We start from the raw sequence: 26,848 nt of genomic DNA on the forward strand, positions 1-26,848 counted from the left end.
CAGCATGCTACTTCTTTTTATGTTTGTCAGATAAGGGGTGCAACAGTCCGGGCTCACGCATTATCGCCCGCGGTGCCCCAGATAAGTTGTGTGAGGTCTCCCCAATCGGTGTTAGAACCTGAGTTTGTGAAGAAGTATCGCCCGATGTTATCAATGTTTTAGAGTGCTGCCGGGTCAAAGGACCCGCAGAGAATGCCATATTAGTTAGTGACAAGCAATCATGTCTTGTGTGTCTGTATAGTAGAACAGTACTTACCATATTTGTTTCGTATCCAGCCGAATAACATTCGTATCTAGCCGACCATCCGCCCTAAGAGCCCTAAGACCACAAGAGTCTGCAACCGATTCTGCAGCCGCTCCACGGCAGTGGCCGGTTATTGAAAGGCAGCAGGCAGCAGAAGAAAAGTGATGATGGAAAGCAAAAGAGGACTCCAACAGGCACAGGATACATTATATCATATCCAACACTTCCTTGGTTTCTCTGTACTGGATTCACAAAGTTCTTCTCCATATAATCATTTCCACAATAAGCTTTCTTTAACTTCTCTTGTATTTTGAGCGGATTGCCTGGTGCACTCCTTTACCAGGAATCCTCAAGTGCTATAATACCCTGCCAGGTAGCTTGCTGCAGTGTTGAAGGTCTTCGTACAATTCCAAGTGCCTAATGTATCTACCTCCCAGGTATACTTCGCAGCCAGGTATTCTGTGCAGATTAGGTTTCGAGCTTTGCCTAGTCTGCATCAACTCCTCCCTCCTCGTCTTCGTCTCAGTACTTGAGGCTTTACGGGAGCTGAAGTCCATAGATGTTCTTGGTTTTCTAAAGTGATGTTATTCAAAGTTGTTAAATAAAGAAACTATTGCAACAGGAGATGTTATGTGTGTTGTGAATGTTTGAGGTATAGAGGGAATTTTGTCTAGAGTGACACAAAGGAAAGAGTTTCTGATTTTTACAATAAGGGGAATTTGTGGGATGACAACAAGCTATCAAGAACTTGGGTATTCTAACGTCTTCATCAGGAGGGAGGGGAGAATACCACATTTCACCTCCCCTCGACAGCTGTCTCCTCCTATGTGATCCTCCCTCATAGATCCACCCCCATGGTCAGGATAAGATAGCGACTGCCATCCCCTGGCCACATGGGAGGAGGTCACTGCTGGGGAATCAATCATGACACCACTGAATTCATCACAGCCCCTAAGCTTGATTTACCAACAGGCCTTTCATAACTTTGAGATGACTTTCTGCAATGCTAGAAAGGCCACATTTCTTGAGAAATACCGGGCTGGGCTTGAAAATACTCTCTTAACTGTGGAGGCCTAACATGAGAAGAATCATCCTAACAATGTTTTGGTTTATGTTTTTCTGCCCTTGGGAAACATCACACTTTATTTAAGACTAGAATTTCTTATGGCTTAACATAGTCTGCACCACTGTAGAAAAGCGAGAAAGAAAGCCGAAGGTCAACATCACAATAAAGAATCTAAGCTATGAGCTTGACACAATCAATATATGCAGGGATATTTACTCAAGTGACTCAAGGTATACATTATATTCTCACAGACTATGCTAGAGTAGACTACCCTCTAATGTTAAGGACATGCACCTTAAAATGAATGCCAGGCATATATCAAACCACTCAAGGAGAACACAACAATTCAAATCTACAGTGTCACAGGACTAACTAGATGGGCATTTGATAGATATTTAATAACATATCCAGAACTAGTACATGAGCTATTACCAGAGACATATTTTATTAACGAAGGAATGGTTTGCAGATATTGTGGTTGTGTTGGATATGTATATATATTAAGTTTGTGAAAATAATCGTGAACATGTTTTTAAATATGCACTGTGGGCATACTATGTGGACACATTTTTAATGCATTAGACCCTGTGTTCCATTGTAAAAATGTACAATATGTTTGTCTGATGTCAATATTTAGAAATCAGTGGTTTTAAACTTAGGTCATAACAATGTAGTATGGCACATGCTGTGAATGCCCATCTCCCTATAGCCGTTCCTTGTTTAAGAAATGGTAGCATTAATATGCTTTGTGAAAAATGTCAAATATCTTCCTTCTGGGGTATCCTTTGTGTGCATTAGATATACACAGAGACAGATACTGGACATTTTAGATCAAATTGAAATTCTAGAAGAGGCTACATTGAATGAGAATGTATCAAACAAAGGCTAAACGTTGAAACAATAACAGTGAGCTAAAGGCCTGCTATAGGAAAATGCTAATACTTTTTTTTTCAGAGTTAAAGTGTATGAGTCTGGGGAAAATGTGGGAGACATAACCATCCAGATTGCCCAAAAAACAAGCTCAGATATTAAATCAATCAATTTGCCAGCCAAATCAAAACTAGCTAGTGGAAAATGGGGAAGAAGCTACCATTTGAACTTGACACAGCAATTGCAAACAAAGAGGGAACCAGGCTGTCACTAAACTAGCAAGTGGGAAAGCAGCAGGGCCCAATCAAATGACAATGGACCTATGCACATTAATTGGACCAAAACTGTATGATGGAATCGTGACCTTTTGAAATTCTATCCAGAGAAGTGGTCAGAATCCCTGGTCATGTGCCCGCTAACTAATCAGAACATTTGATTAAAAAACAAATAAGATTTTAAATTCATACAGGCCATTGACGTTCATAATTTGCGTTAGTGAAAGCTTTTCGAAAATCCTTGCTGAGAGATTTGACAAATGGTGAGTGCGTTTAATACATGCAGATGAACGAAGCACGGCTTATCCAAGGTAACATTTGCAATGGGCTTTCATCATGTCACATTCCATTAATTCTCACTTGGTGTAATTACCTTTGTGTTTAAAGGGCATTTCATTGATTCGCGTGAGACTGAACACATATCTTACTGCCATAGTCTCAAAATACTATGGCAGAGCATTGCATTAATAATAAGTTGGGAGAAACATTTTCAGTCCCTAGTGGAACATGACTAGGTTGTCCCTTGTCCCGTTTTTGTTTTCCGTATATCTGGAATCACTAGCAATACAATTATGAGTACTGTCAGAAATTCCCCCTTACAAGTTGACAATTGCAGTCATCATTAGCCCGGGTAGTGGGGTATCTTTATTGTATCTGAACTGTAAACATGTGTACAGGTTAGACATCTTCTGTTTTTACATGGCATGGTTCCATTTTCTGTGTGATGTAGATGTTGCTTGCTTCTTATAATCATTTCTTTGAGATTGCCTGGCTGTCTGAAAGCAATGAGGGACATTTCAGGGAAAACCTCATGCAGTGGACCTGGTTGCAGAATTGGTTGCAGTTGAAATTGATATTTCATTTGTATTGTGCTCATACACAAGTGTTTGTGTACAGTTCCCGAGCGTTCATGCAGAGGGATTCCAACTCAGGATTGTTTGTTGCAAGCTGTGGTCCTCGATTTTAGATCCCCTTTCACTGTGAATTCCAGGATGTTGCTTCCGGAATCCTTGTTGCTCTTTCGATCTGGCTGTCCACAATCGAAGTCTGATCTTAAAGCGCTTAGTATGTTTTTATCCCAGTAGCTTGTGCCTGAGCATATTCGTTCTATATACATATGTATCTTTCCCCACCATCAACGCACTAGAATATTGGAATGTTACATGCTTGCCTTTTCTGCACTGTTTATTTAACCCTCCTTTATTTTGCACTCAACATTTTAACGTCACCTTCTAAAATGCTGAGAACTGTTATATATTTTGGCATACACCCCGTATTACATTGCTACATATGAAAACAATATGCATTGCAATGATATCATCCTACATCCTTTCTAGTTAGTTGTTTAATGTATTGCTGGGTATAGTGTTAAGTCACAACTTATTAAAATGGCTGACTCTGCTGCACTGTAGTTTATGCATCCTGGGGAGAGATCGCAGTGCTTTGGTTTTCAATGGTCACAATTCCACCAAGAGGAAAAAAACACAAATTAAGCAAAATGAAAATGGCCATATTTCATTTAATATAACATAAATGCTTACCCATTTGACATCCTACATTCCAGAATGGCTGAGGATTGTAATTTGATGAGTCTACCCTAGTCCCTTTTGGATATATTCTGGTGAAAAATCTTGTCGTGTGAGCTACGAAATCAGCAGCTGAAAAAAAGCAAATACTTTCTTTAGAATGTTGTTGATAGAGGTCAAAAACAAATGAATACAATAATAATTATGACATTTCTGATTTTCACGCTGCTTAGATGTGTGAATTTCACACTTCCTGTTTATTGAGATGCAGACAATGAAAGTAAACTCCATTATTGTTGTCGAGTATGCCATCCAAGCATCACATTATGGTATTTTAGAGCACACATACATATTGGATCACTTTATAAAGTACATAATGCACACATCATATAGACATTTCAGTGCAGTATAAATTAACTATCACAATTCAGAGCAACAGGTACTCTTACCCAAAAGTGAAATCTGTAATATCGGATACAAATTTCCAAACCTTAACACATCTCAGAAAAAAGATATGCTATCCACCAGGAGGGATGGAGAGATTGCTATCAAAGCACTCGCCGATAAAACTCCAATCAAGGCATCTGAGGCAATTGTGGAGGTACTTCAGGAAGTTGAACACTCACATCAGATATCTCTCTCTCCTGGCACCCTGCTGGCCCTCTTACCATGATGCATGAATGACCATCATAGAAAGTGAAAAGGGATTAGGAGTGGTCCGCTTCTCTCTTTGACCATGATGCTGTAAGTGTGGGAGGTTAGGAGCTAAATGCAGGTTGTCCAACTCCGGGTCTCGAGGGCCGGAACCCTGACGTGCTTTCAGGATATTAATATTCATGAGGGAAAATGTGCATACATTCAGAATCTTTGTATGCACATGTATCTCATGAATATTAATGAGGGGTATTCTAAAAACCAACATGGATCCGGTCCTCGAGGCCTGGAGTTGGACAACCCTGAAGCTAAGAATTTGTGCAGCATATTCTGTGTCTAGTGTAGTACATGGGTTACTAACATTTAGTATTGGGTGCAAAGGGTGGTGACATTGGTTGCTAACACTTAGTATAGGGGTGAATTGAGTGGGCATGATTTGGTATTCTTCAGGCTCTGAGAGTACTGATATTGCAGCAGGCCCGCAAACACATCCACTGATCATCACTAGTTTCAGAAAGTAATGTCAAATTGAAAGCTGAACAGCGGTGCTTATCAAGGCAGAGCATGCAGCGTAACAGCGCAATGGGCCTTGAGAATAAACGTTTGTTGTGCAGAGCAGGAAGATAGGAAAGAAGATGCAACATTATTGGGAGGTTATATTATGTAGAATGCTGTACAAAAGCCATTTAAGCCGGGGGTGGAAAACTACATGAGCAAAATCAGAGGGGGCAGGATGGGTGCTGGAAGGTTCTGGCACATGGTGTGACAGATGTCACCATGGAAGAGGCTGGGAAAATGGTAAAGAAAATGTACAGAGACATCAGCAGTTTTCACTGAGAGGTTTATTGGAGGGGAAAGGAGGAGAAAAGAGGATGAAAGTGTCTTTTTGTCTTTCTCTGGGGGCTGCCTGGTGAGAGAGAGAGAGAGAGAGAGAGAGCGAGAGAGAGAGCGAGAGAGAGAGCGAGAGAGAGAGAGAGAGAGACTGCTGGCTGGTTGAAAGGAGAGGCTGTTGTGCGTAGCTGTCCATGGAAGTTTCTCGGCTCGGCTGAAGAGTGGTGTAGCTGCAGTGGGAGTTACTTGAAGGCCTTGTTTCGAATCGAGGGTTGTGTCCTCTCAGACACGGGCCGATTCGTATTTGGCTACAAGCAGGGCATGGCAAATCAAGGGCACGACGATCATTCCGAAAAGCAGAGAGCTCTGTGTCAGTAATAGGCAAGGTGTCTGAGTATACACGGTAGGCAGAATGTTTTTAATACTTTTGGTACCAAAGGATTAGCAAAGTAGCCAGAATCCAAAGTATTATCTGGGAGTTTATTCATTCATTCAGAGCGGGTCACAATCTTATAACCACCAATCTCATAATCTTGTATTCTTGCTATTAATCCAACATTAGGCAAGGCTAGGAGAGTAGCTGAGAGCTGACACTGTATTAATAGTGTATTGATATGATATTTTATTTATATCGTACCCATACACAAGTGTTTCAGAGTGCGACGAGGCAGGGGAGGGGAACAAGGGAGGACAAAAACAACAATCTTACTAGGCCCAGTGACATCGAGAACATGCAAGTGCAGGGGGAAGGGAAGGGTGAAAGTGCAAAGGGAAGGGTGAACAGCGATCAAAACAACAACAAATAGTGCTACCAGCAGGTGGTAAATGCGAGAATAAGGTGCAGACAACGGGTGTCAAATAAGTGCAAGAAGGGAACTGTAGGGTTGTGGATACAGACCCAAGTGCAAGGGTTGCCAGGTGGCAGTGCAAGTGTGCGGCAGAGTATTCAGGGATCTGGGCCCGAAATCAGAGGGTAGCGAGGTGCCAAATTCCGAAGCAGAGAGAGATCAGCAGAGGAGAGGAAGAGGAAGAGCGAAGGCAGAGGCAAACAGTAAGGTCTTGAGGTGCTTCCGGAACTGAAGATGGTTCTCCTCAAGTTTTAGAGAGACAGAGAGGCTGTTCCAGAGTGAGCCCCCAGCCGAAGAAAGAGATCTACCCCCATCTCATTGCTTGGAGAAGCTGCTGCCAATGAGGGAGTTGGAGGTGAAGGAGTGAAGAGATTGAGTAGGAAGATATTTCCGATGGGAGAGTTGAAGGTATTGCAGACCCAGGCCCCAGAAGGACTTGTGGACAACCCAAAAAGGTCTTGAAATTGATCCTTGCAGCCACTGGGACCCAATGAAGAGATTATCTTTCATAGCCAGAGAGTGGCAGTTAGGATGTCTTAGGTTAGAAGGAAAACCCTTGCATTTGAATTGCTATGCTGACCCAATGTAAAATGCTTTTTTATGCAGTGTTTTCTTATATTCTCACATGTGCCCAATGTAAAATGCTTATTGTTGCAGAGTGTGTTTTTCTGGCTGATGTAACTCAACATCTATATAAAAGTGTCAACCTGTGAAAGCGTGCAGTGGTCTTTATCGTGTCTAGTTCCGTTTGGGTTGCATCCAGTGGTAAATGCACATCTAGAATGAAATGCATGGTACACAGTCTGTAGATGCCTTGCTAAGATCATGTGTTATAAATACTGTGGCAGAAAGGGAAGTGTCAGGATTTCTCCTGCCCATTATCACATGTTTATTTAGTTTGGGATATTAGGTCTCGCTTGAGACACCTATAAGCCGAAATGATTGCATTGGAGTACAGATAGGGAGGAATGGCATATGCAGATTGACCCAGAGGAATGACATATGAGGAGGGGCACACAGTCTGGAATAAGTTACTTATCTGTAACTCCTGTTCTCCAGCATTGGTATCTTTCATAGATTTACATGTTCTGAATATACCCTTGAAGGGGCCCCTGGGGGACCCTCACGTAGTGAAACAAGGCACAATCACCACACACAAACTGATACGACAGACACAAGGTTGTATTCCCAAAAGCTAGGGTTTATTGCAAAGCAAAAAGTCACAGTTGGTCAACTGGGTCCCACGCCCCACGACGTGTGTTTCCAGACCCCGGGGGATGCAAGAGAGTGAGAATCGTACAACAGTTACATATATACAAAGCAAGCATCTCACAATCAGTGGTGACACATTCAATACCACCCATAATGTATTTCCTTTGAATTGGGTTCGATGATTGACAATTGTAACGAGTATGACACCTTCAGGCATTTATTTAGCAACAGTTTGCAATTTCATGAGCCTGCAGACACAATTCTTTGTTATAAGAACACACTCTTCTGTTCTCACATTCCAGGCCTCGCTATCTCCTAGTTTCTATTCTTGTACTGGGGGTCAACTCGCTCTCCAGGGCTCTACAGGGCTCAGGAAAGGGGGGCCGTAAAGGAGAGCATAATTCAAGCCATTAAATGTTCGTTTCTAACATTTCTACTGTATTAGCGAGACTAGCTGGCACCTGTGTACTGATTAAATGCCTTGCTGCTTACTTCAAAGGACTTGTGGGGGAGGAGACCGGGCATTTCTGTCTGGGTCGCTGCGTTATGTTTCAACAAGTCTCTCGCGGCCTTGCTCTATGCATGAACAATAATGTACTAGTGGAGCAGAATATGTTTTCAGCAAAGCAGTTTTAACAGAAAGCAAGAGGCAAATGTTAGAAAACAAAATGGCGATTTCAATCCCTTCAAAATGGCTGCACTTTAGTCAAGCTTATGGCTATGTATTTCTAATACTAAACACATGAGGCGATTGGTCTTCGGCCAACAGAATACATTGTCTCTATCATTGAGGGGTGCCTACTTTTTCTGGATTGACACCCTGTCATCAGGCTGGGAATCCTAGGTAAAATAGAGCAGTTTAAGCTTAAACTGAAATTGAAGTCACTTTTGTGTTCTAGTACAATCATTTTTGGGTCATACGGAAGTCTCCCTGTTTCAGCTGGGACAGGACTTGTTGCAATGTTACCATATGGAACCTCCACACCTTGAGGATTTTGTTGAGCACCCTTACATCTAATGTGGGTTTTCAACCCCCCTGATGTGTTGTGCAACAACTATTTTCTTACCAGAAAATAGCACGAGTAGACTCCTGTGGATAGTTTATTTATCGGAAACTTCTCTACCGCTCATTTAACAAGCAATGCCCACACTTGCTGTAGCAGGAGGTGGCATAACTTCTCCGGCTTGTGTGCAGGTAGAATGTCCGGGGGTACATTTACAAACTCCAGCAAGTGACCCTGCTGGAGAAGGGAGAGCACCTAATCGTCGGATTTGATTGTCTTCCATTCCCTGACGAATTGTGGCAGCTTTCCTCCTGCCGGGGTGCTGAAGCGAGAGGGCTGGGCTCTGGACTGGTCATGGTTGCTTGCTTGACTGGCCCCTGGACTGGGAGGAGCCCAGCAGCACTGTGTGCCTCTATAGGACTGCAACTTCCTCCTATATGGCTCACCTGATGAGTATGGCAGTGTCTTGTAAAAGGAAGAGGATTGGTATGAGGAGCATCTGTACCGTGAAGTTCTTTTAAAGCATCCTTTTCCAGTGGGAAAGGACTGGCGCCTTTGTTGTAACGTGCCCCGGGATAGCACAGTTTCCATGTCAGCCTTGATGGAGAGTAAGGTTTTGTCTACCTTTTTTCCGAACAGGTCGATGCCATCGAATGGCATGTCGAAGACCCTTGCTTAGATGGAAATCTGTAGCAGAAGTCTTTAGCCTTGAGCCAACCTTTTTGGCAAAGCACTGCCCGATTACCTAGATGGCGAACACCTGTGTCTACAATGTCTACTGTGACAAACCTAAGGGTATCCCCAGACCTAATCCTCTTCTCAGGTGGCCAGGCAAAGGCCATTGCTTTTGGATCCTGACCCTGGAGGTGGAGATGCGAGGGAGGATCACCTGGCTGGAGGGTCATTGGGGATGGGGGAGAGGATATCCACAGGTGAGACATGGTATCCCCCTTTTCAAAATGGGAACCAACATCACCCTCCCCATGCCTGTATAGGCTCTTGTAAACCGTCTCCCCTCATTTCCTCTCATTCATTCCATTATAGTAATGGGATGAGGAAGAAGTGATTAGGAGCAAAACACAAAGACCCTTTCACCACTCTACTACTGAGACAAGGAAGAGGCCTACAGACCGGTGTAATGGTCAGGCAAGTCAGAGTGCTTCACTAATTGTGGTCAGACAACTGAGCATGAAGACTCAGACATGCAACAAGTTAAATGGTTGCAGGTGTATAAAAGGTGGAGGCCATAGAGACCAGAGAGAGACCAGCAAAGAGGCCTGCAGAGGGAGAAATCCTGAGGACTACAAAGACAGCTGAGGGTGTTCCTGTCGAGAAACCAGGATGCTGGCAAGAATTGGAAGGAACTTTGGGACCGGAGACAGGAAGGGCTGTACGAAGGCCACAGCCTCACTGGTCGGTGCCTGCATCAGGAGCTGTGGGCAAGAGAAGCAATCCAATGATTGTAAGTCACCTATAGCGTCCACGGGACTCAAGCAACCCACACAGAGAGAGGGAGAGAAGCAAACGGCGAGCTAGGCTCGCTGTCCAACGAGAACGTGCATGTGGAGCAGAGCAGGAGGTGACTGCTGCCCGGAGGAGACGACGGAGACCGTTGAGTGACGAAAAGAGATCACTCGAACTGGGGTACTCCTGAGGCTGTTACGTGGCAAAAGGGAATGCTGAATGAACGATGAATAATGTGCAAGATACAGTGAATCAAAGTAAAGGGTTTTGATAATTACTACAAACTATGAGCAAATAAGAACTGAATACTATTGAATACCAAATTGAATGAAAGCTTTTGACAAGCATATGAAAGCTTTTAATAAACCAATGGGCAACGTTGGTGTGAAGAACACATACAATATATTGCAAGTTAAGAGTGAATCTGATGAAATGCCATGTGAGGCAAGTATGGAACATTGCTGAAGAGTGTGAGATCAATGTGGTGAAGGGAAAATAGCACCATGAAGTGAACTGTATAACAAAACTCATGGTGGCACACTACAGAAACTAGCAAAGAGTGAAACACACAGTGACAAAGCCAATAGGTTGGCAAAGAGAGAGCCAAGTGGGTGTGAATCAGAACACAGGTGCAGCTACAGAAGAACCTGTGTGGGGAAGGAAGCAAGCCTAGGTGATTGGTTGTGTGACCTGTAATGGGTGGACCGTGTGGTCCGACAAATGCGCCTAGACCGGGTATACCCTATCTTTGAAAGCCAAAAAAACATACAGAAAGCAATTAAAAGTGCATGAAAGAGATTTCTGAAGTGAAGCAGAGGAAAGCAATCTGTATTTACTGTCAATAACTAGAAGGAGTGTAAAGTTGACCTGGAACTGGGTTTTGACTATTGAGAGACTGAACGTAAGTACAAGTTGACAAGCTGAGCAAGCTGGTATCTTGGGGAAGGAGAATCTGAGACCTATTTTGAACTGTTCTTTCCTTGGGGAAAGGAGCCCCGAGATCTTGTTTTGGAACTGTGTTGTCTTCTTGGGTAAGGGAACCCCTGAGATTCCTTTAGAACTGTGGTGTCTTCTTGGGAAAGGGATCTCAGAGACTTTGTGTCTTTGAGCTGGAGAGTAAGTCAATAGCTGGAAGAAGCTCAGCACAAAATATGGAACGCTATTTCTTTTGTCGGTGACATTGTACACATTGTTTTGCTTTAGTTGTGAGGGCAAGCATAGGTTTTGGACACACACAGACTTTTGAGTTGAACTTACTGACTCAGATTATCCTTAGTTTCTTTAGGTAGGGAAATCCCACCTTAGCATGGGTCAAGCTAGGCCTTCAACTGTCCTGACAATTAAGTTAATAACCCATTTTCGTTTGAACTTTGAATCTGTTGTCTGTGTCTTGCTTCATGATGGCTTCACACTACCGACACTGAAATTGCATGATCCGATGCTAACTCGCCCTCGTGGAGAATGTCTGTTGCCCCTTGCTTCTTGTCATCAGGCAAATTCTAGGATTGGTCCCAGTTTGTACCATAACTTGCGATCGTATCTGGCGAGAATGGCCATTGCATTAGCAGCCTTGATGGAAGTGGCTGCAGTCATTTTAATTAATTGCCAAAGGCATCCATGCATTTTCCCTTCTTGTCCAGAGTAACAGAGCAGGAAGATGATGAATTGGCAGCTCTTTTCCTGGCTAAGGCACAGAAAAAAAGAGTATTGTGTCAGCTGCGTGAGATGACAGACAGGGGAGGTGCCTGGGGCCCTGTATTATTTATCAAAACATTCCTTTTTTGCCAGAGCTGTTGAGCGGTGTGCCATGGTGATAAGGCCATCTTCCCACACATCTTCTAGTAGCAGAATGGACCTTATGGACTTCCTCTGCTGTACCCTCTGTTGGTATTAGAGGCTTTCTTTGCGGTGTTCCTCCGCAGCGAGGCTGAACATCTTCGCCGCCCTGCCATTGAGCGCATTGAATGAGCCCAATTCATCTGGTGGAGAGTCTCTAGCTGTGGCCTCATCCGGGTCTCCATCAGCAAGGACGTAATCGTCCAATGGGTGGCTGCTGTGGTACCACCAGGGTTGGTGCCGCTTCTGGCAGCCTTTGCTGCAATGTGGCCACCAGTGTAGTAAAGGTGGTGTCACAATTTATTGGACGGTCACTCTCAACTCAATAAACTACAACACCAGCCACCTACTCTGGCACAACACAATAATCACAAATGCATATTGTTTTCACCATTTGAATGACATGTGTTTTTAATAGACTTTCAGTTCCTACAACAAACACAGATTGAATTTGAAGATTTGAAATCAAAACACTGTAAGGAACTCATAGTGGCAACAGTAAAGACAGACACAAGTGATCATAGTTCAATGGTGTTTATTAAACTGTAAGGGTAGGTTGGAAAAATGCTGAATCTAAGCCTAAATCTGATATGGGAGCAAGCATCGACCATCAAAGAATAATAAGGCAGTCCTAGTGGTGTTCTGTCAAATAGGGGCTATACTAAGAAAAACATATTGCCAATCCTTACGCTAAATACAAACAAAGTGTCGGATGATCTTCCTAAGAAAGAAGGAAGTATTTACAAATAATAGGTCAGGATGCGGAAGTCAGGGTCTCCCTTACCCACATTTTGAGCATGGGACAATGTAGGTTTCTGGAGCACAGTACACGCTCAAGCTTTCCAAGTACAAGCCAACAGTTCTGCTCTGAAGTATCGGAGCCTTCGGTGGTTAAGTCTCTTTTTCTATAAAAAAGTCTCTTGTCTCCGTGGACCCAATATATCCAAAATAACAAACAAAAGTTCCTTTCTGCTTATGTGTTGGGTGATGCCTTTTCACCCCGGGGTCCCCCTCTTCCAGGCTCAGATTCTCCTTCTCTTGTCAGCCTCCCTTAGCCGGGTCCACTATGGCTTTTAACACAATGTTGTTTGTGACATTCACAGCTCTTAATGTCTTTTTAAACAGTTCACTGTGGACATCCCTCTGCCGGGTTCACTCATGTCAACACACTGTATATCAGGACTTTAGCCTTTGCCCCCTCTTTATCGGTATACCTCCTTCGGGTTCACTCTTGCCAACATCATCAATCGGACATCTTTTCAATCAACTCTTACGATGCAGGATTCACCTCCCTTAGCTTCATAATCATCGGCCAAAGACTTTCGACTGTACAGGATTTTACAAGACCCCTGTATGACTACTTTGACCCTCTGTCTCCCCTTTCCCAAGGCCTTCTGGTAACGGTAGTTTCAACAATCGGGTAATCACTCAGAGTTTCCTGAGTGAGCACCCAAGTGGTGCCGGACTCCTCTGTTGCTTGTTTTCCCCCTTTCGGTATCAATTGATTTTTGTACAGTTCAATTAGCCGTTTGCTACTTGTCGTTAAACACAGCTCGGTTTCTTATCAGTTCTCCCCTCGACTCACCGGCTGTGATCAAGCGCTAGCCTTTTCTTTTCTCTGTAGTCAAGGCTGGTACCACAGAGACAAGGGTCTCTCCCCAGCTTGGTTATCAGCGGAGGAGGGCCCTGTGTACTGTTGATATCTGCTGCAACACACGCTGGCTTTTGTTCGCAGTCGTACGATTCCTTCCGCAGAGGTTTCATGGTTCTTGGTCGGAAAGGACAAGGTCACTTCTCTCCTTATCACCCTCTCAGTTCGCACTGTCTTTCTCCTCCTCTTGAACTGCCCTGATGAGTTAGCTCTCTTGTTTTGCAGTTTGCCTTGCTCCTATTGTGCTCTTGTGCCCCATCTTTTATCCCTGTGGGGAAGGGAAAGGGCCATCAGGTGTGTGTGATTCTGGTCAATTGACTCACTCTGCCTGTCATGTAGACGGCTTGGGTGTTTGTCCGCCATCTTTACTGCTGTGTGAATGTGTTTAATTTGCAAAGGGGGAGGGGGGTAGAGAGGTTGAGTGTCCTATGTTGCAGGATAGGGAAGAGGGGTTAACAGAAGGTGAAAAGGGTCTCACCCGTTGGTGTTCCGGTTCCATTCCCTGAGGACCGCCCATCCAGGTGATCCTCCCGCACTGGTCTACCCCCATGAACTGGATCCAATTGCGATGGCCGTGTCCTGGCCACCTGAATGACAGATACCCGGGAACTAGTCAGGAAGACACCTTCAGTTTTCTTACAACACATATACGATTTCTTTGCACATTAACAGATAGGACATTTTAAAAACACACAGTGATTGCTTGGGTTATCACAATGCTCATTATCACCCAGTAACGCCCCAACCTCACGCATGAGTTATATATGACCCCTCTGGTTTGAAGGTAAGGTACAGGGAGGGGGAATATAATGGGCATTTCATTTGGGCTTTTTATTTGCAATGCAAATAGGAACATTGTTTGGGAAACGCACATTAAAATGAAATGCAGGGTTTGGGGAATTTGGAATGAATAGGAACAATTTTTGTTTGGGACACCTCGTTTTCACAGGGAAGGCAAGGTGTTGAGATTTTGGTTTTGGGCACACTAGCACATTCAAATGAAAAACAGGGTTACCCAATTACATTAAAGACTAGAGTCATTTACTGTGCACTGGGATAATCTTTTTCAATTTTGAATTTTGACAAACACATCCCTCCATGGTAGCTGACCCTATGGGAATTAATTAAATTATATGTCTAGTTAAATAAGCTAAGGGTATAATGCTTTTACCCCCCTTCCCACTAATAGAAGAGCACCCACTAATGAAAAGGAATGGGTTAAAAAAGACAACTTCCCCTCACACTTCGGGTTAAATGGATATGGTGTTTTTCTCTAAGGGAATTAATGAAGTGATATATTTAGTCAAATATGGCCAGGGTCTAAGGCAAGGGGTTAAAGGCAGGTAGCTAGGTAGCGCCCTACACAATTGATAGCTTTGGGATATATCTACTTACATGGGAGATATCTGTTCTTAGCTCAAGAGGTCTGCCAGATTTCAGACCCTCTTTTAGGAATAGGTAGGCAGCTCACACCTCTGGTCTCTATTCCCAGCAAGGTCCCTCCAGCCAGATTCTAGGCCTCTCTTTTGGAAAGGGCTCCCAGCTTCCAGGCAAAGGTCCCCAGCAAGTGCCCCAGGGTCTCCTGTCTATCTGCTCTCCTGGGTGTCAGCCTTCCTTTTGTCAGCTCTCTGTTGTTCTCTGTTGTTGTCAGTCTGCTCTCCTCTTTTTGCCCTTCTCACCTTTTAGAATGAAAACTGATATTATATAGTGCTGATGACACTTACATATTATGAATATTCCAACGCTATGGATTGGATCTCTCTCTTTCTCCCCCTCTGACTAGTCTGGCCACTGCCAGCTGGTAGTGCAAGGAGTTTAGAGGTTGGGGGAAGAGAAAGATGCATCATTTCAAATTGACATATCTTTCCATTTTGTTTTTTTCTAAAAATCTCACTACTTGGTAACTAGCTCGACTTTTCAGATAACTGCATGAACATATATATTTTTGAATTCTACAATTTATGACAAATAATTCTTTAGCACAACTTTCCTGGGAGGAGATGTCGTTTTTCTTGGTTTACTCCTGAGCTGAAATAGTTACAAATACGACACTTCACAATCCAAACATTAATTTCCCATTGAATCAGTTCACCAACTTTCGAGTTCTTCTGAATTAGGAGAAGGCCAGGATCATGGTTTTCTTCCTAATTCAAATTCTCTATATCTCTGTAGCCGGTCAGGTTTTCCCAGAGGGGACCCTCTGGATAATCCCCATCAGAGAGGAGAAGGAAGACCCTTTGTGAACCCCAGAACAAACCTGAACCCAATACAGGCATTCAATACCTCCTCTGAACCCTCTTCCAACATTACCCGGATGAGAGGACCCAGCCACACACTACCAGGAAAGAGAGGGGGGCAGTCTGTTAAGTACCTACCCAAGGAAGGCGTCTTCCCCCAGAGGCGGGAGTCCCTTGGGAGCAACGGCGGTTTCTCGAAACTGCGGAACCCAGTTGGCAAGAATGGGGTAAGCAGAGCCATGCCCCCTGAAATGAGATCGGGAGGCCATGGTGACTCGAACAGGCAGAGCACCGGAAAAGGGGCGGGGAATATGAGGGAGGACCGTGCTGCATCCTGAATGCGGATTAGGGGGGCAATGGGCAGGGGCTTCAAAAGGATACCAATCTGAAGATGTTTAATGTTTGTTTCCTCCATCCGGCAGGACCAGCTGTCGGAGTACCGCTGGGCATACTAAGGACCAGGGTGAACGTCGGAAGGAGAGAAGAAACACTCCGTATTCAAGGGAGAACGCGGGTTGCCCGACCTTGATGTAAAGGACTGACACCGTTGCAAACTATACCCCGCTGGGACCAGGAGAACTTATACCTGAATAAAGAGTATTTTCTTGCACCACGGCCACTGTTCCTCATTTCTACAAGTGGCGGCCTACAAAGTGGTGGCAGCAGTGGGCAGGTGAAACACACTATGGAAGTCCTGATTAAAACCCTGGCTAAAGGACAAAAACAATTGCAGCAATTGGTCCAGCTCCAAAGTCAGCAAGATCAGGCGGACAGGCAGGCTTTCCAGCAAGCCCTCCAGTTGTACAGTGCAGCCCATGAGAAAAAATAGGATGCCTTGGAACAAGTGACTAAGGCCATGGCCACCTCCGGGGGCAAACAATAGTGCCCAACTCCATCCTACAGAAATACCAACCCTTTTGGTATAAGCCAATCGATATATACATATTATAAGTAATAAGTAGTTACAGACATATTCCACCAGACTGACTGCCTCAAAAAATAGGGGGAGTTCACATTCTAATCATATGGATTTTTGGTGTTTGAATCCATCATAAGAACTTAAAAAGATAACTTTTGAATAAACACTTGTCACAAGTATACAGTCTTAACAATAAATGGTGTAATCAAGCAACCTGGCAGGTCGATAATGTAGCACCCAGGAATTAACGGGAAGACTAAGCCCTGTCATTGGTCAGAAAGTGATTTATTCAATTATAGTATCAATTAAGTATCATTGATATATATATATCAGAAAAACATGCTTTCGTGCACAACTTGTTGACTATAAACCTAGTTGCTGAAATAATAAGATACTTGTTTACAGATGTGATGCTAGTCTGTTTCATAAATCAATAAGGCTCAAACAAGTATTTACATTTCTTATACTAAGGAACAAGCATTTGATATACCTTAAAATGATTTGACTTGTCTTTTTCAACTGATACTGTGAATATTGTTATTACCATGTACACTAATGTGTATTATATTTGAATATATTTTTTTCTAGAATGAAAGTGTTGAAAATTGTTCTATGTTGCCCCTGAAGAAGTGATTGTTCACGAAACGCGTTGGGCCACCATTAAAACAGCCAATAGTGTGCAGGGGATGGGAGTTCCCACAATTGGGAACTTGATTGTTCTTTGTTATATGTCACAACCCATATGCAAGGGTTGTTTATTATCTCCTCTGCACCTGAAGTCTATTTCTTAGCATTCTGAAATTTCATTATAATTCTATAACTAACCACATAGGTGTGCAAGTCGATTTTCACATTTCCTTGTTTGTTTGAACTCAATTGAATTCTCAAAAAAAGAAGAGGTATTAAAGGGGTTAGGTCCTGTAGCCCACATTTTCTCCAGCCTACATGGGTGAACTAACCTCGCTGAACACACGATTGACACCATTCCAGGACAGATCATACAGATATGACCTTACCGCATATCCGAAACGAAGAGATCTGAAGTCGATTGAAATGCTCCAACTGAATGTCACAGAACCATATACCAGCGCATGTTGCTCCCCAGTTGTCCTGATACCAAAACCAGATGGAACGACACATTTGTGCATGGATTTCAGGCAACTGCATGCCATATCCACATTTATGGCCTATCCAATGCCCCACAACAACAAACTATTGGAACGTCTGACAACAGCCCATTATCTGAGCACCATAGACCTCACAAAGGAGGATTGGCAGATACCCCTCCAGGAAAAAGACTGTTTGTCACCTCCAAGCGCTTGTTCCAATTCACAGTGTTGCCCTTTGAGGTACATGGGGCACCGGCCACCTTTCAGTCCTTTATGGATGAGTTATTAGTTCCTCATGCTGAATATGCATCCGCCTACATCGATGATATTGTAGTATTCAGTAGCTCCTGGGAGGATAATCTCAACCACCTCGTCAAAGTAGACACCATGATGAAGGAGGCAGGTCTTCATATTACCCCAGGCAAAACTACATTGGCCACCACCCAGACGAAGTATCTCGGATACATTGTGGACAACAGAGAAATCAGGCATAAGATGGACAAAGTGGATGCCATCCTACAAGTGGCCCTACCTACTACCAAAAGAGACATCAGCTTGTTCTTAGGGGTGGTGGGGTACTACTGTTGCTTCATACCTGCATTTTCATCAATTGCTTCACCTCTTCCGGATGCCCTACGCTCATCCCACATAGATGACCTGACAACCGACAAGGAAGCAGAAAATGCCTTTCTAGCACTAAAGAAGATTATCTCTTCCCTCCTGGTGCTAAGGTGCCCTAACTTCGCCAAACATTTCTATCGGGGTTAGGGGCTGTTCTTTCTCAGGGAATATGAACTGCCCTATTCCACTCCTGAAAACGAATGCCTAGCAATCAAGTGGGTGGCAGAGACTCTGCGTTACTATTTATGGGGCTGCTTGTAATTGGTTATTTATTCATAACATGCTTAATGCCCAGATGTTACTAAGCACGGACCCCGGGATCGAACCTGTGTTGCTCCATGTTGTCTTGCTTCCAAGGCGAGCGCATTGCCCCTGAGCTATCCTCCCACTCATCTTCACGAATCAGGCCCCATTGCAATAGTTGGCCGTCCAAAAGGACTCAAACCATAGAGTCCTGAGGTGAGTCCTGACCCTACAACCGTATACCTCCAGTACCCTGGACCGACCGGCAGCGTTCCAACTGGTGGGGGACTATCTTTCTAGGTCGGTTGATTGGCCCAAATGACTTGATCCATCTGTGGGGGTTTGTAACCGGTCAGGCTTTCCCAGAGGGGACCCCCAGGATAAACCCCATCAGAGAAGAGAAGGAAGACCCTTTGTGAACCCCAGAATAGACCTGAAACCAAAACCAGCATTCAACGCCTCCTCTGAACCCTCTTCCAACTGGTTACCCGGACGAGAGGACCCAGCCACACACTACCAGGAAAGAGGGGGGGCAGTCTGTAAAATACCTACCTAGGAAAGGGGTCTTCTCCCAGACAAGGTTGTCTCGTCAGGGCCCAATGCAGGAGTCTCATGGGAGCCATGAAGGTTTCCTGAGACCGGAGAACCCTGTTGGCAAGAGGGGGGTAAGCCGAGCCATGGCCCCCCGTGCGAGATCTGGAGGCCATGGCATACTAGGGAGGACTGGGCTGCATCCTGAAGGGGGATTGGTTGGGGGGAATGGGCAGGGACTTCAAAAGGATACGACATGAAGCTCTTTGTTGTTTGTTTCCCTGCATCCGGCCTGACCACCTGTCAGAGTAGACTTGGCCACTGACATCAACGGGGCAGATTTTATTATTAACGACAAGGAATGCCCAGCACATTTTGAAAAATGTGTAGACTTGCTGGATGGGTTATCATCCGCTGGCCAGTGGGAAAAGGCCTTGACTGCCCTTGCCCTTAGAAACACCTTGGGCACTGACCTTTTCTGGTGTGGCACTGTCCTTGAGAGACGACCTTGGCTCATCATCAGGCACCTTCCTGTTTCTTTTTCTGCCACTGGTGAGCTCTTTGTGCGACCTAGACATTTTACTGGAGGTGGTTTGCTAGGCCGTCCTGCCCTGCCTTCGAGAGGCACGACTCTGTACAAAAGCGGAGTCAGATGCCCCACTGGCATTCTTGAGCCACGCAATGAGGCGTCAATGATGGTAATGCAGGATTTTATTTCAAAAAGACTGGCAGATCTCACAGTCTTGCATTACGTGATGTGGGTGTAGACTATATAGACAATCGTCCTGGTGATCTTCAACATACACATTCTTCAGGCAACAGCGGGCACAGGGCTTAAACGGGCTCTTCCTTGTGGACTCAGCCATGAGGTAGGCCCAAATCCCAGACAGTGAATTTCAAACATTAACGGTGTCAGAAAACCGTCCACAGGTTCTGCAGCATCGTCATCTGTGGTGGTTGTCGACGAATCGTGGAAAACATTATTTTTTTGCATTAAAGATAATAGATAATACAGTTTTATAGTAGATACAAAGTAGAGAGAGATTTTTGAGGACTCCCAACAAGAAGGTTTGGTAACAAATCTGAAGATGGCCGACAGGGGAGGAGCTAAGGGGTGTTAGGGGTTTCAACAGAGGGCTATTACATAACTTGGGTAGTATTTTAGTATTGTGGTGAAATAGTGGTAACATGGAAGCACACCGTATTTATAGAAATGCCCTATATGTTGGCATAAGACTCCCCCTCCCTGATATTTGTATTCTTAGAGTTGACTGTAAGTGCAGATTATTGGGCTTCGCACTTGCAGGGACAAAACAGCACTAGCTGTTTTTCCAGTCACTTATTTACGAAACTGCACTACCATCTTTGACGGATTGTTCATAATATTTATCATAACAATCAATGATTCAACCCACACACACATGCATCATACATTTTCTAGCTTGCTAGCTGTTTCCCAAACTTGTATCTCCTACTTTACCACATGTGGTAAATGTGGTAAAACATTTTTACCACCTCTGATACACTGTGGTTTCCCCTCTTGGTCAAGGAATTCACATGGGCACTGAAAACCCAAGCCCATCGATTTGGTTTAGCAAATGTTTTTCTTTTATACATGTTGTGATTTAAAAATACGTTCTGCGATACACATATGAAAATAAGTCAACATTTCAGCAATAGATACATAAGTAACCTGTGGTCATAATAAAAATATTCACTTTTTTTGTTTCTTACCCAGAATTTGAAGCCTGAGACAGTTACAGAACGTACCATCTAAAAGAAGAGACAGAAAGCCCATAACACAGTGGCATGCCAACTTTCCCTCCATTACACTTCAATGTTTCCCAATTATACATGTGAAATAAAGGGAAAAAAACTCTGTTAAAAAGTAACCATTTAAGCCTGCCTGACTGACTGATGGGAAATGCAAACACAATTATCTGCACACTCCTCACATTTTACCATTACTCACTTCTAATGTGTAGGACTTCTGCGTTTCTTATCACGAAAACCCCTCTCTGAAGTGTCTAATATGCAAGCGGGATTGTTGCAAATTCCGCAGCTTTGGCAGCCCAGTTAGAAGCCTGTGACCTTTCTCCGACCCATCTTCTCAGACTCCTGGGAGAAAATCTTGAACCTCGCTGCACAGCCCGGCTCTACCCTCTCTGCACAGTTGCACTTCTGGTCTCTTCTCTTTGAAAAATGATGAAATAATCTCCACCCTTCCTTCCAGCTAGATGTATACCCTAGGCCTTTCAATCTTACTGAACCTGCTCTTTTCTCCTGACGTCTCATGTCACCCCAGCTGACTGATTTTCTAGAATCATGGCATGTGTTCTCTCTCCCAAGTATACTTGTATCAACTTGCTTCCTGGAGCACACAATAAGCCTTCTGAATGAAAAGACAGCCAAAGCATTTTGCATGCACGTTTACTTCCACTGAACAAAAACAAATTCTGCCATCCAAAACACTTTGTACTGCTCTATTAAAGGCAAATAATTAGTATGTCTACTATAGATCTATTGTTTCTCTCAACTCCACCTGAATAAGATGGTCGATACGAGAGGTACAGCTTCCTTTTTACACCCATTGGGCCTCATTACGACCTCAGCGCTAAACCGCCATGGTGAATGGCGGAATTACCGCCCCATTCCAAGGTTGGCGGGGCGGTGATTCCCCATTCACCATGGGCCCTTCCCCATTCCCATTTTTGCCCCATAGGGCTCAATGGGAATTGGGAAGGTGCTAAGTACGGTGCCGCAAATTGCGGCACCGTACTTAGCACCAAGGTCCCTTTGCGGCACCCTACTTTAACGGCTGGTAAAACCAGCCGTTAAGGTCGGGTCCTGCAAAGGGACCTCGTAATCAGGCATTAAGGGTTTAACGGCGCCGACACCTTTTACGGCGCCGTTAAACCCTTAACGCCAGGGTCGTAATGAGGCCCAATATCTGCCAAACCCTACATAGCAATGCGTTAGTGAAATGACTTACCCAGTCTGATTCTATCCTTTGGGGTAATCCAAACCTTGAAAATATTTGATTTACTAGTAACGTGGCTGCTGTGGCGCATTGCAATACAGTGCAGGAATGCACTCCACCCACTTAGACATCAGACAAACCACAGTTAAATATTTATTTCCTCTGGCTGATCTTTTTACAGGCCCAATATATTCGATTTGCAAATCAGACCATGGGAGGGTCAAACCTCACTTCATTAATGGGGTTCTATGTATAGGTGAAACAGGCTGAAATTGTGCACATACCAAACAGCCTCTGGTGTATAGTTCAACATCTTGGGACATGTGTGACAAATAAGCATAACCCTTTAACATTTCAAAAGTCTTTTGTGAACCCCTGTGTCCTACAGTTTTGTTTAATGTGCATGATGTAACATCAATCCCCGAAATGAAAGAGTCACCACCCATTGGATTTGACCTGTTACAGATTCGCTTCTACCTGTATTTCACCAACCAAGTGTTCAATGGGAAACAACTCTCCCATTAAAGCTGCCATTTTGGCTAATTGAGCTGCTTTGTTATTCCCCTCCTTGTCCTCACCTCGCATCTTTAAATGGCCACAGACTTTCCTCCAGTGTACTATTAAATAATTTTCTGACACTATTTTGTCTATAGCTTGAATCATCTTGCCATGTTTAAGGGGATTGTAGTTAAATGTGAGCATACCTTTTGCCTTCCAGACAGGTAAATATTCCACAAAACTGTTCCGCCTATAATCAGAATCGGTCACCAAAAGTATCTCTTTGAGTTTATTTTCAACTGTGGTAGCAATTGCCTTATATATGACAGCCAGCTCTGCTACTTGGCTACCTCTAGTTCCAATCCTCATGCTTGCTCTTGGGATGTTGTCACATTTAAACCAGATATTTCCTATTCCTGCCACAAGTTGTTTTTCTTCATTATTTTCCACATGATATGCACACCCATCAACATACACTGTTGGTAAATCCCTGCACACATTCTCATTAAAAGCTTTGTGTGGAGATTGTTCAAATGCATTTAAGTTAGATTCTATTTCTGTTTCATCAGGCATGCATTCAACTGGGCTTTTTATTCTGCCCATATTTTACTTCCACAGGGAATCCCTACAATGCCAATGCCCAGGAAGTAATTCTGGTCTGTGCCAAATTACCTGACCCAATTATTTTACTTTGCAGAAACTGTAGGGGTTGGTGATTTTTTTCAATAATCACCTTTTCTCCTTGAATGATGGGGCAGAAATTCTGCAATGCCCAAACAGTGGTTAGGAGCGCTTTTTCACATTCACTGAATTTAGTTTCAAATTGAGATAATGCCTTTATCACATATGCAATAGTTGTGTGATTTAAATCATGCCTCTGATATAACACAGCTGACATACACTGATCATGGAATCCTATTTCTACAAACAAATCCTGGTTCTTTATGGGATAGGCCAAACATGGCGCCTTCGTGAGGCATTCTTTCAGCCTAGCCACTGCTTCACATTGCTCCTTCTCCCACTTCCAGGGTAATCTCTGCTTCAGTAATTTGGTTAAGGGTTGAGTAATCTCTGCGTAATTCTCAATAAACTTCCTGTTATGTCCTGTGTGTCATGATGCCTACCTCCAAGGAGCCAGGTCCGACCCAGCAACCCCAGAGGCAGGCATCATTTCCCCCAGGGAAGTGCCAGCGGGCCCAAGCTGGGGCCCTTTGGACACAGTCCTGGCGCCTTAGGCGCCAGGCTCATGTTGGACCCCTGTCCTGGCACCTTAGGCGCCAGGCTCATAAAGCTAGACATGTGTTCAAGTGTTTTAAGGTGCACTTACCTGATGCAGACCATGCTGCTACATCCAGGCCCTCTTGAGGCCTGAATGGAACTACTTTACCTGTGGAACTACTTTGCCCTGGGTGTGGTCGGGGAAGGGTACATACCTGATCGGTGGAAGGATACATACCTGGAACTTCTTCCAAAGCTATTTAAACCACGCCCGATCAGCAACTCACACTTCGCGTTGTGCTGCTCTTCGCAGCTGGACGCTCACCGTGTCAGCTCCTGCTTCTGGACTTCAGCCACGCCTGTCAGCGTCCTGGGTCACCTGCTAAGAGAGAATTGGAGAGAAAGAAGACCTTACCTGCTAAAGCTGCATCACGGAGACTTCACACCGACGATCCTGAAAGGGAAGACATCATTTTAAAAGCATTTCGCTTCGATCGATGCAGCGCTGCATTTCACTCACCTTTCCTGGGGACCTCCATCTTCAGCAGCGATCATCCGGATCCGCAGCCACTTCCCAGAGCCTAGAGAGAAAAAGACAAGAACACAAGGTGAGAGAAGGAAGGGAATAGGAAAAGCTCAGTTTCCTTCTAAGACTTACCTGTTGGGTCATTCCCATTTCATTTCGGGTCCTGCCGCTTCCTGGCATTCCGGACCCCGGCCCCTATGGGGAAAAAAGACAAAGACATTGAATGAGCGAATGCAAAGACATTACCCGAACGCTCATCCAGAACTTACCTGTCATTTACTGGAACTGCACGTTTCACTTTGGGTCTGCGCCATATCTCCGGCATTCCGAACCCCCGCCCCTAAGGGGAAAAAGACATAAGCGTTAGCGCTTCCTGCAATAAGACAATGAACATTATTATTAAGCTTGAACTTTTGAACTTGCTACAGAACTCTTACAGCGCCTTACCTGAATAGTCAAGCTTATTTGAACTCCCATCAAACCTCAATCCAGTGAAGTAACTGGGTTTCAACGCGCCCCTGCATCAGAAGCAGGATGGAGAACTCATCCTTCCAGACTCTAAGGTGAGACTTCACGGGGAATCGAGGAAGGGTATCGTGGAGGGTTGGAAGGGAGTGGGAGGCTTGAGCATTATTCCGTCAGTAGGTAATACTCCCTTTTCACGCACAGGGGAATATTCCTGCGAGCCAGTGAGTCCATCTTCAGATTCCTGCGCTTCACCATAGAAGAAGCATCAGCACTCGAAGCCAGACCTGCGCCTCCGTGGAAATCAGGTGAGCGGGACAGAACGCGAAGCCTACCCACAATCTCCCACCCGGGCCCTACGGAGACTTCCGAGACAGATCAGCTGGCCCAGCTTTTGGGGGAATTACGGGCAGAAGTGCACTCAGCCCGCCAGGAGACTAACGCTCTCAAAAGAGAACTGATCCTATCCAAGGAAAGAACAGATGACCTGGCCAAAAGGTTATTGCAGGCCCAGGCAGGGCACACTCCTTTACCTAATTCCGGAGATACTTCCACATCAATGGGTTTGAATAACCCGGTACAAATCAATCTACCTGGACACATGCCTTTGGCCCCGCCTGAACGTTTTGCGGGGGATCCCAAGAAATATGCCGTCTTTATGAACCAATGTCGTTTACACTTTCTATGCAGACCCGGGGCCTTCCCTAACAACCAGACCAAGGTAGCCTTTATACTATCTTACCTCAGTGGCAGTGCTGCCGATTGGTCTATTCCATTGGTAAATCAGGATGATCCCATTCTCCAGAATTTTCAGGGTTTCCAGGCCAGCATGGAAAGATTGTTTGCTCGACACTCTCAAGCCAGGCCCTTGATAACAAACTGCTATCCTTGCCACCTTTAATAGACTGGTTGTGGAAACTGGATGGCCAGAAAACAAAAGGATCACATTGTTTCATCGAGGCCTGCGCGGAGACCTTAAGGATGTTCTAGCTCAGATAGTAGATCCACCCCAGGTCTGCGCAGACTACATAGACTTGGTGGTTCAACTTGATCACAGACTTCAAAATAGAAAAGCAGATCGGTTCAAGTACGAAACCCGAGTACCGATCAAAACCCACGCTAACTCCAAGAGTACCGACGTATCCGAACCTATGCATATCGGCGGTGTTAAAGGACCATTAACACAGAAGGAACGAGAGAGAAGGCGGCAAATGCAACTTTGCCTGTATTGCGGGACTTCCGGTCACTTTCTTCGAAATTGTCCGGTTAAACCACCTAAGAAGGTGGTTGGAGTCACAGATAACGATTTATTGACACCTGATTCGGGAAATGACCTAGCCCGACAAGCGTAGGGGTCCGCTTGCCGAGCTTGAAAACAAACTCTTTGACCTCGCATTTTGTCATGCCAATGGTGCTCGTGGACCCAAAACAGCCTCAGCTGTTGCATGCTATAAAAGCATACATCGACAGTGGAGCTATTGGAAATTACATAGACCGTGAATTGGCTTCCAGGATTAAGCACCCTCTCTGCCCGAAAGTAACCCAAGATGTCATTACTACAGTACATGGAACCGAAATAGCCTCAGGGCCTGTAACGCATTCCACTGTTGAAATGACACTGGTGGGTCAGGATGGATTTCGGGAAGCAATCGTGTTTGATGTGATCAAGGCCCCACAATTTCAAGTAATTCTTGGAATTCCTTGGTTAGAAACACATAATCCCGGAATTGACTGGCGAGCAAAGAAGATAAGTTTTCCTGATTGTGAACCAACTTGTTACCCAAGAAATCCAGTTATGGGTCTAGCCTCAGCAACTTCCACCCTTGTACAGCTACCGTCAGAATACCAAGAATTCCAAGACGTTTTTCAGAAGGAACAGGCTAACACGTTACCTCCCCATCGGTCTTATGATTGCCAAATCGATCTGGTACCCAATTCTCAACTACCTTGTAGTAGGATTTATGCTCTTACGGAACCTGAGAACCTACATTTGCGTCAGCATTTAGATCAGTATCTAGCC

At 44.5% G+C, this 26,848-nt stretch overlaps 1 protein-coding gene across 2 annotated transcripts in view; it reads right to left on the bottom strand.

Annotated features, from left to right (window-relative positions):
• The window catches only part of PLCZ1 (phospholipase C zeta 1), a 1,796,998-nt gene that overhangs the window by 666,795 nt on the left and 1,103,355 nt on the right, over nt 1-26,848 (bottom strand). For both annotated transcript variants that reach the window (XM_069628396.1, XM_069628395.1), the window contains one exon: nt 3,997-4,113. In XM_069628396.1, coding sequence (XP_069484497.1) covers nt 3,997-4,113 — 117 coding nt within the window. The remainder of the gene's footprint in view (nt 1-3,996; nt 4,114-26,848) is intronic.

The sequence above is a fragment of the Ambystoma mexicanum genome, chromosome 12 (assembly GCF_040938575.1).
Source record: "Ambystoma mexicanum isolate Mex_15411 chromosome 12, UKY_AmexF1_1, whole genome shotgun sequence".
Classification (NCBI taxonomy): Eukaryota; Metazoa; Chordata; class Amphibia; order Caudata; family Ambystomatidae; genus Ambystoma; species Ambystoma mexicanum.